Here is a 15,790-nt window from a genome sequence, read left to right as displayed (position 1 = left end):
CATTAAGTTTATAACTTTATCATCATATTATCATATGCCAGCTTTTATTTTCCAATGAATTCAGCATACACATCACAAATACCCCTCCATAATATGATATATCTGTTTAATATTAACAGTAAAGATATTCGTCTTTTTTGCTATACAATGTCGAGTTGACTTGATCACGCAGAATTGTACTGGTACCTTGGTATTAAGTATTTTGATTAAGAATGCCTGCAATGTAAGTATACAGTAATCAACTTTGATTTCTGTAATCTATCGTTTTTGACGAATGTGTTTGTTTGAAGTACCAACTCAGCACATTAATCAAACAACTTGTCTGTCAATCAAATCTTCATGTACTCTAATAACTTCTAACTAATGAATTATAGATAGGTTTGACCTTCCTTCAAAACCTATCAAACCTTACACAGAACAGTGACAAGACCGATAAGACATACTCATGGTAAGCTAGAACAATGTCCTTCAAAATCTATCAAACCTTACACAAAACAGTAACAAGACCGATGAGACATACTCATGGTTAGCTAGAACAATGTCATACATTGTAGCTACTAGGCAGCATAATATCATTGGAACTTAATAACAAATAGCGTATTTCGACATGAACCTTATATATAGGCCTTACAACTGTTTTGGTTGAAGCATCACTGCCGCATCTATTGTAGATACAATACATTTGGCGTTAAAAAAATCATAAGCCTGGCACCTTTGATTAGCTTTTTATTTAATGTAAAACACAATGTGTTGAAAATACCAACACTGTTTGAAGACATATAACCTCAAAATTTGTCCAAAGTTGATTTGATTGATGAATTTAGGGTTTAACGCCACTTTTACAATATCGTGTCATTTGTTGCGGGAAAATTTTATTGCTGGAGGTTGTCGGAGTGACCGGATCGAACCACCGACCTTTGGTAGGAAAACTGACAATTCTAGTCTGTTAAGTTTGGAGCCTCGCACACGGACGTGCTGGATTCTGAAGTCAGTTCATTTTTTAAATTATATATGAGTGATTTTATATTTTTGGGACTTTTGCGTTAATTTTCTGTAGTCTTTTGAATTACTTTCATTCGTAATGGGGGGGCTTACTTTGGCATCCTGATAGGTTTTTATTGTTTTTGTGTCGTTGGATTGATGCCTCATTGTTAAAGGAAACACAGACCTGTTGAGGTCTTTTTGTGTCACTGTGTTGCAGCTCTTTTACATTTCCCCAAAATTTCCTTCCAATCACACAAAAAACAACCGACCACAACAGCGTTAACTGCTATCGGTGTTTTCAAGGACACACTCATGCTATTATTTATTGTAAATACGAAGATAGGTATTAAGTTATTATTTTTCTATTCTTCTTCTGAAAGAAGAAATAAACACATCATTTTTGTCTGATAAATATTCTATGTTTCTTTTCAGCGATTATTGTCTTGTCAATCATACGAAAAAAAGTTCATATAACGAGTTTAATTACTAAGCAATAGGCAAAAACTAAAAAAATGCCAAAAGTTATTTATCTATTGTTGGTAACTGATTGATTTCTGGAGTATAATGTTGAAGCAATTGACAGTTGATGGATGATTATAACTTAGTATGAATTATTCCGTTTACACGTCATTACTGTACAAAACAAAGCTTATAGTTATGTCTTTAATTGTTTTCCAAGACGATGCAAAAGATAATAAGCCATGATGCAAAGTAAGATACCACGCAGTGCTTGTCGACAATTTAGATAGTTTCTACCGTATGTGGGTGCAAACACAACGTTGTATAAGCAACGCTATCTTGAGTCAATACTAAAAGCCTCACTATTATTTTCTCTTCAAAAAAGATATTTTAGTACCCAGTGTTGACAAAGTAAAGTAATGGGATGCTGACATTTTGAAAATAGGTCACTCGTGTATAAAAAATGCTCAGTTAAAATATCCGTTTGAATGAAATTATAATGTACTATACTGAATGTCCTGTTTTAATAGAATCAGATACTTTTATTAGCTAGAATAAATTCGTGATGAGTCGGAAATTAAATTTGATGTTCCACTGAGATTCACTGTTATATCATAAGTGGTATAACATTGATGTTCTATTTATACGAAGCGATGTTTCAGTTGAAGCTACTAACAAGAGTTAAATGTCATTTCAATGGAGATCGCGATTTGTGATAGTTATATGTATATGATGTAGGTTGAATGAAGCTGATATGCAGCCAATTAATTCGTTATAATTGCAATGTTAGTTTGAAAGCACTAAGAAAATTAAACTCATCAAAGGTACAAACAATGTACCATGCTCTTAATGTGTTACGTCATACGCGTTTCGTCTACACATAACTTGACAATGGCGCTTGAAGAAAAGTTGAAAGGCCCGAACGAAACGTGAAATTGAAAACCTTCACACACCAAACATTTCAAAAAGATGCAGTAAATGCGGCTAATACCCTCTATGTAGGAACCTAAATTTAAAATGTAAAACACTGGAGACTCTTCTCATCCTGGTGTAGTTACCGTGTTTGTCAATGTAATGTCTCAAGCAAGTTTAGCCTGAGTGAGCATTAAAACAGTAGATCACTGGATGTGCTTAATTTTTTAAACGTTCAATGATAGATATACTCTACTATCTCTAGCCCTAAGTATAGAAGTACAGTACGTGTGGAGTAAAGTTTACTTTTATGAAAAAAAGTTTTCACATTGGTCTTGAAATTTTATGTTAAGAAAAAAATCAGTTTCATGAAGCTTCAAATCCCTACGTACATTCCGATTTTTCTTTCCTTCAAAAACTCGTCAATAGAACGAAATATATGTCATTAAATTGCGACAAATGAACATTATATGTCAGAAACATCTACTGAAATGGGTAAATTAACTTCAGACTATTGCAAAACATAGAGCAGGTGCACGTTGAACTTGTCGCTATAGATATGTTATTAAAGCTGCAGTATATGCGACTACTGTAGTGTTAACAGTGCACGTTTTTTTCTACTTAATGAAGACGGTAAATGTATGATTGACTTTGCTGTCAGAACAACATGGCATTACCGGTGTTTGTCAATATTCCTTCCGGAATGTTTCTTTGTTTATTGATAATTCCGAGAACATTGTAAATAGAACAATCTGTACATACTTATCGAGTATCGTTACTTATCATGTCATCTTACGTGAACTTTTAATCTTCTTTAATAGAAACTTTATCCAGAAAACATGCTTTAAATCAATACGCATAGAATAAAAACAAGAAAGTTCAAACAGAGTGTCGTCTGTTTTATTTTAGGAAAGAACGGTTTTATTTGGAATATCCAAATACAGTAACAATTTCATTAAATAACCTCTCAGAAAACAACCAACCAGCAAATTTATTAAAATAGATATATTATCACGAAATGGCGATGCTACACAAACAGGAAAACGTATACAAAACGTATACAATATTTATAACGTTTATGAATATAAATATTTATTCGCAACGATTCATTTATTTTTAAGTGTTTTGTGTTTTATGATCCGTTATATCATTTATATATTTGAGGATATGAACTTCATTGCTGTATTTTTATTTTTTTTTATGCCAATTTTCTCGATTCTTTAAAATTATTGCCTTTTATTATGTAATCTTTATATTTTTGAATATCTCTTTTCTCTATTCTTTATTTCTTTGTCCCAATTGTCTCTATTCTTTATATGTTTTTCTCATTATCCGCTATTCGATGAACCCCCATCAACATCCTCTTATTTTTAACATGTAGGTCATGTAAAAGAGTAAAGAACAACAATATCTACCCCCAAAAAAGCAAATTTACATTCGGTACGGTTAGATGGCTATAAGGGATCACAGTCTGATGAACAGCTGATATTTGAAATTTATTTGTCAAAGATTACATCAAGATTCAATCATTACTATGAGTGCAATTCTACCTAACTTTTATACTGCACATTAACCCACTCTCCTACCTTAGTGCACTTATAACGAAATTTTCATTATATTTTAAGTTATCCCAGAACTCCGACATGTACACGTCTGTAAACACAAAATATTCGCTGCTTGCTGTGTCTACGTTATACTGTATGTCGGTCGGTTTCGTACACACAGTTTAGTGTCGCAACTAAAGATGCCACGAAAAGTGATACTTAACTAAAAATACTGTAAATAGTTTGTCAATAAATAACGGAAAAAATAGTGCAAGGTTTTACTATTATTTTTTTTCATGTATGGAGCATATTTAACAAAAAATCTCTAAAGAGTGAAGTTAAAGCAAGTATTTTATTGATCTATTTCTTGCTTAAAGCAACAACCTACAGAGGCTGATTTAGGGGGCCGAGGGGGCCTGTCACCCCCTTTTTTGGAAAAAAAAACTGGTTGCTTATATAGGGAATCACTGAAGCGTGACTGGAGGGGCCCCCTCTTAGGTCAGTCAATGGGCCCCCACTTATGAAAACTTCTGGATCCGCCACTGAACGTGTACAATGTGTAGAAGACTTCGTGTTGATACATTTTTTTTAAATATCTTAAAGTTTCTTTACAGTGTATATGCAGGGGGAAATCGTTTGTTTTGATTTTTACTTGTAAATTTTTCAGTTGCACTGTATTGGTTCTTTTTGTGATTTTCTGTATTGATTATACGTTACATTCACGACTTTGTATATTCATATCCTAATTTATGACAATAGACACGCTTTAGATATATATATAAAAAAAATGGCGATAACCCGTCTTTACTGACCTGACAAAAGTTCAGCTTTCAATATGTTTATGTGCATTAATAAGATTAATATATCTTACATCTTTTCAATACTCTTCTACTCATTATTTTTGATACATTAAAAAGATTAATATATCTTATATCTTTTTCAATAGTCTACCACACGTTACAAATGAAAGGATCCAGCAAATGTAATATACTGCCTATAATCTTGCTAATGGTAATAAATTACATTATTCGTTTAGTATCGACGATATTGGTTTCTTAAGATGAGTGAAAATAAATCTAACAGATGGGAGACATCAAATGATTTTAAGTATCAATAATTATGACAGATGCATTGATAAAATATGGACGTCAATAACTATAATTCCTTTACAAGAAGATTATTTAAAATATGGAAAGGATAAATATGTCAAAAGAATTCATTTACCATGACAACTATTCATATTTGTCGACAGCACATCAGTAAGTGCATTTTTATTAAAATACGCTTTCAAGGTTTGCAATACCGTTTCGTTTTGTTTTGTTTATAATTACGTGTTCTTAATAAAGGCAACAGTAGTATACCGCTGTTCAAAACTCATAAATTCATGGACAAAAAACAAAATCGGGGTAATAAACTAAAACCGAGGGAAACGCATTAAATATAAGAGGAGAACAACGACACAACACCGAAACGGACCAAGCAACAGACAAAACACCACGAGAATAACAAATATAACATCAAAACCAAATACATAAATTTGGGATAGACAAGTACCGTGCCACGTCTTATCTCAATATCTCAAAAATAAGAGAAAACACAAACGACTCAACGTTAAAATGCAACACACACAGAAACGAACAATATTATAACAATGGCCATCTTCCTGACTTTGTACAGGACACTTTTAAAGGGGAATAAAAGTGGTGGGTTGATCCTGGTTTTATGGCATGCCAAACCTCGCACTTTAATGGCAAAGTTAAATATAATTTTGAAATGAAAACATAATATTACAGGACTACAATACAAATAAAAAGGAGAACAGATTAGACAAAAAAAAAGGGGGGGCATGATTAATAGATAACAAAAAGCATCAGGTTTAAAATCCAATACGCCAAAAACGCGTCTTGTCCACACAAGACTCACCAGTGACGCCCAGATATAAAAGATCGAAAGTGAAAAAAGTACAAAGTTGTACAGCACTGAAGATCAAAAGTTGAAAAGGTTTTGCCAAATACGGCATTGTTTGTATGCCCGGGATAAGAACATTCTTATTATATAGAACAATTCATGCTATTGCAAACAGTAAATTTTATCAAATGAATGTGAAAAAGATATACATAATGAAACTGAAGTATTAACTAATTACAGAAAACTAAACCCGAATACATAACGCCCAGATATACAAGATCGAAAGTGAAAAAAGTACAAAGTTGTACAGCACTGAAGATCAAAAGTTGAAAAGGTTTTGCCAAATACGGCATTGTTTTTATGCCCGGGATTAGAACATTGAGTATTATCAATCCATGCTGTTAAAATTTATAAACCTTATAGCGTACAACTATATTAATCAGCTTTAGGAGAACTAAAATATAATTATAGTTATGAACTAATTAGACTTTGATTGAAGACATACTTTTACGATTAAAATGTGTCACCAAAATTATGTCAAGTTCGAACGGAATCTCAGAAGGTCTCCATGGTCTCCATGGAAATAAAAAAAAAAATCAGCATTTTTTTTAATTTATTTTCGAGGCTAATGCGAAAATAAATGATTATTAGAAATACGTAAACTAAAACTCATATAGCCACGAATTATTAAATGTCTTGCAACATCGATCTGAATGTGGTGGTTCCTTTCATTACGTTACACACACTGTTATTGAGGCAGATAAGATATTCGGTCGGAATAATGAAATGGCTTATATTTGATATTGGAACTATGAATCCGTAATGTGTCAAACACACCCTGTGCTGTGTTATTTTATGTTATTGAGGATAGACCTTTATTTGGCTGTATTTATTAGACACTTTGTAAAATGGCACACATAATACGTATTCAATTTGAATTTGATCTCAGTTAAGTGGATCGTCCTATCAATTTCGAAATAGTGTTTTTTTAAACAAACTGAACGTATTGAACAGAATTATATAAAGGGTACTTGTATATTTAGAGGCATTTTTCTTGAAATTACAAATGTGAATGGTTATGACTTCACTGTTTCCGTGTTATAATTTGTTTCTATCATTTCGATAAGATTTGAAGGGTTTGGACAAGTATGCTCATGTTTTAGCAAAACCTTAAATATTACAATTTTGATATTATATATACATGTCAAATCACTCCGCTCATATTTAAGGGCAGAATTGTATCTGATTTAGTATTTGTGTTTATTCAACAAATGTGTCAAATTTTTACCCTGTCATGTGTTTAATACACAGATGGTAATCCTCATCGCTGTGTTTGAATATTGTGAAGCAGACTTACGTTCAATAACATAAATCCATTAACCTATGTCGCAGATTATTATAGGACTTTGAAGTTCGCTTACTTATTATCGAACTTCAACTAAAAATAAAATAAAAGTAGATTATACTTAATATGTACGCTTTAAGAAATTGTCTTCATATTAGCATCACCTAAATAAACATGCCAAATCATTCCGCTCATATTTCTTTAAGGGCAGAATTGTATCTGATTTTAATAGTATGAAATAAAATACTCATTTGGTTATCGACATATATACATTCATACTTGCACAACGGGTTTTTGGTCCTTAAAATGTGCTAAATGCTTGCATAGCTACCCATTTAAGCTTAGAATTCCATTTTTATCTTAGTTTTATTGACGATCATCGTAGTCGTGATTCATTTGTCCGTAGGCAAATTTGAGTCATGTTTTATTCCATTGCTTAGTTCTTTTTTTTTCAGAACACAAAAGCGCTTTTGAAAATTTAAAGGCGAACGCATAGTAGAAGCAATCAATAGGTTACACTGGATTTGTCATAAATGTGATAAAAAAGTTAACTTTTCCCCATAAATTCCACTTATCGTCTTTTTATTTGTTTTGTATATTTATTATTAACTTTAATGCCATGTTTTCTTGTCAATTCAGTCACGTAATAAATATTCATTATTTCTATATACATATATTTTTACCGGCAAATTATTTGATTATCTTACAAACATTCCGCGTGTGAAATAAAAGTCATCCTTATTATCAGAAATAAAAATAACGGAGATAATTTGTATCTTAGATCATGTCCAGAAACTAATAATAAAACTTTCACATATTTTTGTTTTCCTGTTTAGTTTAAAAAAAGTTATGTGTCAAGGGAAAGGAAACCGTTTGAGAATGTTTACACAATGTGTGTCATGGATACACTAACATAAAACAAACATCTTCTTTCCGGTAAACATCCATGTGACACGCCCTTAAACGCGGTTTGTCGAATTTGCAATTATTATTATTATTCCTTCGTAATGGTGTATTGCTTTTATTTTTACCTTGAATATGTATGAAAAACTTGCCACTGGACGCAAAGATTTTGACCTTTACCCTCTATATTATTTTAAATTTTATTCAAACGAGGAATATACACACTGCCTCGGGTTTATTTATCAAATGTCTTTGTACATATGATCCCAATATACGATCTCTGCACGTAATAATGTAATAAGAAATGTGCAAAGCTCCAGAAACGCATACTTTGGGAAATCGTTGAGTGCTTGATATTTATTAAGTATGACATTCATTTTCTGTCACATGTTTAACATTTTTTCGTGTTCTGCATAACCTACTTCTCAAATCAAAGCATAATTTCTATCGCCTTGTATATAATTAAATAAACAACTGCTTTGTAAACTCTTATTGAATTATTTCAAATAAATTACACGGCAGTTGTTAAGTCGTTTAGAATGATGTAACTGGATTAACATTTTCAAATCAAAGAGATTGCCAATTAAGACGATGCATTCCGCATTTTCTTCACCTACAAAATCTTTACAAAAATAACATGATTATCTCGAATGCTTTATGGCTCTGTTTATTGTAAGTTGGTGCAAGCATGCATCTCGCGATGCGGTTGTTTCCGTATAACAAGACTTTGACTATGGCTCTGTTTATTGTAAGTTGGTGCAAGCATGCATCTCGCGATGCGGTTGTTTCCGTATAACAAGACTTTGACTATGGCTCTGTTTATTGTAAGTTGGTGCAAGCATGCATCTCGCGATGCGGTTGTTTCCGTATAACAAGACTTTGACTATGGCTCTGTTTATTGTAAGTTGGTGCAAGCATGCATCTCGCGATGCGGTTGTTTCCGTATAACAAGACTTTGACTATAGCTTTCAGTACAGACATATTGTCTTGTTTACCAAGCATGCATCTCGCGATGCGGTTGTTTCCGTATAACAAGACTTTGACTATAGCTTTCAGTACAGACATATTGTCTTGTTTACCACTTATACTTAAGCAATGATCAGATAACAGAGTACAACTATAATCACTGTTATTATGTATAAGATATACATGTAGATAAAAGACAAACTTAACGCACTACAATAATAAAGTATAAAATATGTAATAAAAGTAACTAAAAACCAAATAAAAGTTCAAAGTTAGAAAAGTTTCGTTAATACATTTGCTTAAAAAAATATAATCAAATACTTTTGATGCTAATTTTTTTTTATATATTTGTGAACTTACACATTGCTTGTATGATACCTTTTTCTGGCAAGTTTCAATGATTTTTAAAGTATTTAACCCTAGGGAAGCAAACTTTATATTCAATCCGTTTGGTACATATAAACTCTATACATATTTATTTATTCCTTTTAATAATATTTTCTTAACCTTTTTTCAATGCAGGGTATATATCAGTATACATATAATTTCTATTCATAAAATAAATGTTATTTTCAGAAACTTACCTTTCATAAGGTGAAGTAATAAAACTATTCCCAAACGAACATAAATGTTTTTATGAATTATGACTCCTATTTCCATGTCGTTGGTTAAATCCATCGAAAGAATTTTTTGTCGCCATATGACAACATTGATTAACACTTTACAAGATCAAACGCAATAAAAGTAAAATTAGTAGATAGTCATATTCATCAAAACTAATGACACATAAGCATCCTTGTCACTATACGTCACACATCTACTGAGAAAAATTACAGGGACACTTTATAGTCATAGAACTTCATTGATTAATTTAAATCCTTGCTTCATGGTGCGATTGACTTCACGTTTTTATATTAAAACTTCATAGCTTATAAATTAATGATGACTCATTTGTGACTTGTCGATGAATCTGCAAATTAAAAGAATAAAAGCATTAATTAGCAAATATGAAGTTATCACGGACGATCTGATATTTTCTCCTTATTTGCATATCAGAATAGGCTATTGTTACAATGAATCATATTGGAACATGGCATTGTTGAGTCAACGTACCATTGTCCAATACATGTCAGCTGCAATCATAATTAAACAATAGTTATTTGGTTATGAACAAGTTTGATCAATTGGTTGAAATTAATATTGATAACTGATAGACTGTATCTAGCTGTTCTTTACAAATCTCGATACTATTGCTATATCAAATATTTATTTCCGGAAATTATAGGACCACAATCCTTTTCATTAGCGAGCCTTTCACTAGACAGTACGCTACTGATTTTACTTTCTATCATACGGATAATTCTATATCCGAATCTACGTTTCATCATCAGCCTCAGTTCATGTCAATACTTGATAAATATGAAAAATATTACATACCGTAACTATAAGGACAATAAATTCACCGTGGCTTGTAAATATTAAAAAAAGATGTGGTATGATTACCAATGAGACAACTCTTCACAAGAGGCCAAATGACACAGACATTAACAACTATAGGTCATCGTACGGCCTTAAACAAAAAAGCAAAGCCCATACCACATAGTCAGCTATAAAAGACACCGAAATGACAATGTAAAAGTATTTGAAGAAAATTCTGTTACAAATCTTTGTTTTCGATTATGTTTGAATATGATATTGAATACGTCACGATCTGCATAAAAGACCACCTGAGTGTATTAAAAAATCCTGGGTTAAACGACCATTTATTTCAGATCGCTGCAGTAAGGTGCATATAGATTGAACCTTTTTTAAAAGAAAATTTATAAAAACAACTTTCATTCTATCATACATTTTTACTAATAGTTGTTAATGTAGTTTATGAGAAATGACTTTGCATTTGTACTATTGCTGTGAACATATATTTTTAAGACTGCCAATGTTAGGTTAACCTTGATGTAACCTTTTTAATTTATTCAACTTTTATGTTTGAGTAAAATCGCGTCTTAAAAAAACAACAACAATACAATTTGAACGTTTTGGTGGTCACATAAACACTCAAATGACCCCGAGTGTAGTAAAATACTCTCATTTAGAATGTTTTAGTTTTTATAATAGGCAAACATTTCTAAATCATAAAGCTTCTACCCTTTGTTTCTCTTTTTCTATCAAAAGCGGAACATAAATATTTGTGTTGTGCAATGTTTATTACTTATATTTGTGCATATGATAATAAATGATTGTTTGTTTAGTAGTACGAAAACGTCGTTAAATTACTTCGTGTTCTTTATTATTCATTTATTTACTAATTTTTCAATTAATGTCATTCGCGACGAATTCATTTTGTATAACTATACAATTTATTTTCAATAATTAAATGTTTTGAGGTTTCACAATTAATAATAAATATACAAGTTGCATAATCATTCTTGGTGGGAAAGTAAGAATTACAGTACTAGTAATACGATATGATATTTTTGTAATTTGTTCAAGCTTATATTGAATTTCTAAAATATAAAAAAAAAGTAATTTACTCTCAGGACAGTATTTATCATTTGGAATTTGATGCGACCGTCATACTGTCATAAGTGAGAAGTTTAGCGCTACTAAACCAGGTTCAATCCACCATTTTCTACATTTGAAAATACCTGTACCAAGTCAGGAATATGACAGCTGTCCACGGTTGAAAGTTCCAACCCTTCTTTGCGGGAAGCGGTCCGTTCGACTCCGACTATGATTGCTTGTTTTATGTCGAAGGCCTCTGGTCCTCTTTAATAACTTACTAATCAATCAATTAATAAAAGCTTTTTCAGAAAATAATTTTATATGACCTATATGTTGGTAACCTAGATGTTTATTTTCGTTCCAAATGCATTGATGCCTATACAAAATGATTACTTTACCATGCAATCGGAGATGCTAAACCTCAGTGAAACATTAATTATTATGTTATGAAATCTCCACAACGTTGCATATTCATTTTTCAAAGATAAATGTAGTCATTAATCTTGCTAATTATACGTTACGAACATTCGTGAAATGTTTAACGAATGAATGCAAAATAATTTATTTTTAATTTCTGCAAAGAGTGCATCCTGACACGATTCCCCTACATAATCTGAAATAAATGAATAATCAGATCAGCGAAAAAAACTTACTAATTTCATATTTTTTGTCAGCACGTTCATACAGATAAAGATAATGAACCGAAATACTGTTTGGCATACATTTTTCTACTTTGACAGTTAATCACAACCCCGTCAAAATATAAGCATAGTCAGAAGTTATTTTTTCAATAATTGTAAATCTCTTAAGTACAAAAGAAAAAATATTAAATGACATGACTATATATATAATACCAGTTCTATATAGTGCTCTCCCTTTTTAACTGCCCTATTATGGGGGGTAGCTTCCTCTCTCTGTCTAATTGACACTAATTTGCTAAACTCCAAACAATTTGAACGACCGAATGATCATAGATTGTTGCGTTCTAAACTATTTATTTTGGTATCTTTTTTTTTTTTTTTTTTTAAATAAAACTTTTCAATATACACCTGCCGAAGATCAACAATTTGTTGTCATGCTTTTTAGGAAGCTGTTAGTTCGGGGGGGGAGACCTTAAACGCTTTTGACATTCTTTGAGGGCCTTTATTGGTCATGATCTATGTATTTTCATTTTCAAATATACCACAAGTGAAAACTAAAAACCAGTATCGTTTGTTCATATCAAAGCTATTTTTTGCACATGTTGAATTAGAGCGTTGAAGTATAATTAGCAGTAACTGGTCGTTGAAAGCTTACATTTTTATATTACGTCAAAAATTGCTATTCTATCAAAACATTATTTTACCAGATTTGTTTTAGATTAAATTTTGCTGAAGCAAAGAGACAATCGTCAATTAAATCGCCGTGATGTTCTTCTTTGGCATAAACATTTATCCTGCTGACAATCCATTATAAATACAGAGAAGTATTAGTTAGATTGCACTGCACGGGTTTATTAAATGACCTTCAACTTCGAAAACTTTCTTTATATATGATTTAAGTTGAAATTTGACCAAGAATATATAGATAATTCCTTTGTTGTGTTTGGTAAAATCTTTTGGAATTGTAGGTTCTCACTACTCACCAGCTTTGTACTTTTAGTTAGCCTTTTTAATGTTTTGAAATCACGCGTCAATTCTGAAGGGTTTTTTGTTGACCTAGCACATCTGGCAACATTTTATTTCTGGTATCTATGATGAGCTTATTGCAGACCTTTTTCGGGTCACTTCTGTGACAATAAGAATCTCTTACTTTAATCAGTATTACGTGTTGAATTTTGTCATTCACCTTTGTACTGCAAGTTATATGCCTATTTTACATACATTGCATTTTTTTTGTTTGAACGACTCGTCTTGGTGGCTCCAATAGAAGCAGTTGGAAGATCAATCCATTTTTTGTTTGTTTGAAGGAAGTTAAAAAGCATTGAACACACTAGTTGCAAAGATTTGAGTCAAACCTCTGAGAGTCAAACATTAACAACCATTTGCAAAATAAAAAAAATCCAAAAAAAATCTATAAACATCTTTTACGTAACAGTATTAAATGTGTGTTGCAGGTTTTCAGCAAGTAACATTATCCTAGGAATTTAAAAAAAAAAACAGTGTTGTATTTTGAATGTTCATTGTCACATTAAGAGTTTTGCAAGATGAATCATTCCAAGATATTAGATTTTAATGCCGTAAACCTTATTTTAATGCAGTAAACCTCTTAACTTATTGTCCTCTGGCATTTTTCATCTCATTTTAAACATCCCGTGTACATCACGAGGCACACCATACAACCTGAGTGCAAAATACTTAATTTTGAACGTTATTATGTAAACGATTTACATCTTTCTTCAGTAAATCTTGTAAAATTAAACACAAATTGAATGCAATTAAACCAAAAACGTAAATTATTTGAATTAGAAGCTTATAACTTCAACGCTACTAAGTGTTGGAACATTTTTACATCCTGTTAAAGCAATTGTTGAACCAGATTAAGAATATGTTCTATCTATTATCATTTTTACATTTAATCTGCTAATGCTTTATTCCATATTTGTCTTTCTAACATGCACTTTAAAATCCCTTCACAAAAATATCTAAACCATAAATTGTGGTATGAGCAAGTAACTGTCATAATAGTTGCTTTTGTTTAAAAATAAAACTGTTTAAACTTCTACGCTCTAAAATTTTATATGTTTTTATGAGATTTGTTGTAATTGCCTAGTAAACAACTATCCAAAAGAGAATACTAGTATTATGACATAGTTAGAAACAACTTTAGGGCACCGCATAGGGTCTACATGTATAACAATAAGAATATCACATACTGTATAGTAAATAAAGCTTTAAAAACCAAAGGCATCACGTGTAGACCAATCTTATAAGATAACCAAGGACACGCACGTGGGTTGAAAAACAGGTTTGCTAGCCGTCAACTTTCTATAGTGGCGTAAAAACAGAAAAAAAACAACAAGCTGTTGGAAAGGGTTTGTCACATCAGATCGATATGGAGCACAAACACAACAGTCGTAGTAACTAATAACAAGAGAACAAGAGACGATGTAAAATAATCGGAGTTACTTAAAGGTTGTTAAAAGCCAATAATAAAATTGAGAAAGGAAATGGTGAATATGTCAAAGCGACAACCACCCGACCATAACAACATTTAAATCAATATTTTGTTGCCGGACTAGAATATTAATCGGTTCAAATCCGAAAGATTTAGTGTAAATACATATAAAACAGTAAAGCAACCAACAATCAATCAATATAAAACAGTCTGAGAAAACCATGACATTGTGCAATGCCAACATCGACAGGATGTAGGACAGGTATCAATGAATGTACCGATAGAGACAATGTTTTGTGATCTTATTGCATTGTTCAAAGGAGCAATAATAAATAAGTTCCTTCAATTTACGTTTACTTCAAACTTTATCTAAAATTGAGAATGAAAATGGAAAAAAAATATCTGCCAATACTTTTTTAAAGTAGGTACACTAAAAGTAACATGGCATTAGTGTCTAGTTCAAATTGTCGCAAATAAATCATCACACCATCTGTTTCGTATGATAACAAATATATGTGTGCAGCACTAAATGATTGTGTTCTTTCATTTAGTAACTATAAAAAATGTGGTAACGTTATCAATTTATATCAAGTCATCTTTTTTAAACGATGTTCATTGGATCAATCACTCTGTTTCACCAATATGGCGGTCGTTACTATAAATAGAAATTTGAGAAGAAATATTATTATCTGTTTATCGTATTTAAACTGATATGCCCGAACATGGATATTGATGTTTCAACTTTGAATCAAACGGTCAAGTCTGATAAAAAGTAATCATGTTTTGTATGTTATTTAGCTTCTCCTTTTTTTACTTATATGGAAAGAAAAAATTTAGACTTAGTCTAGAACAGTTTATACAACTATGAGTCGAAATAGTCACATACATGTAGCTGTCTGATGATAAGAATCAACTTTATAATAATAGTTTGGTTTTTTATTTACATATATAACGTTTATATATATTTAGTCAAGTATTTGAGAGAGATAAAATAAAGATATAACAAGCAGTTGTGAAATAATTTTCCCATATTCGGCAATAAATTTTATTGATAATGCTCATTCAAAATTGTTAACAGATGCACAGAAATTGTAAAAGTTGCAAATATAAAGTACTTTGAACATATAATAACCCGACCCACATTCACCCATTTGGAAACACATCTTAATTT

General features: G+C 31.4%; 1 protein-coding gene across 4 annotated transcripts in view; it reads right to left on the bottom strand.

Annotated features, from left to right (window-relative positions):
• The window catches only part of LOC134716243 (MAM domain-containing glycosylphosphatidylinositol anchor protein 1-like), a 58,349-nt gene that overhangs the window by 20,471 nt on the left and 22,088 nt on the right, over positions 1-15,790 (bottom strand). For all 4 annotated transcript variants that reach the window (XM_063579116.1, XM_063579119.1, XM_063579117.1 and 1 more), the window contains exon 2: positions 9,606-9,991. In XM_063579116.1, coding sequence (XP_063435186.1) covers positions 9,606-9,699 — 94 coding nt within the window. In that variant the 5' untranslated portion in view covers positions 9,700-9,991. The remainder of the gene's footprint in view (positions 1-9,605; positions 9,992-15,790) is intronic.

The sequence above is a fragment of the Mytilus trossulus genome, chromosome 4 (genome assembly GCF_036588685.1).
Source record: "Mytilus trossulus isolate FHL-02 chromosome 4, PNRI_Mtr1.1.1.hap1, whole genome shotgun sequence".
NCBI lineage: Eukaryota > Metazoa > Mollusca > Bivalvia > Mytilida > Mytilidae > Mytilus > Mytilus trossulus.
The sequence above is the reverse complement of the archived record's forward strand: the minus strand, read 5'-3'. Positions and strand labels throughout refer to the sequence as shown.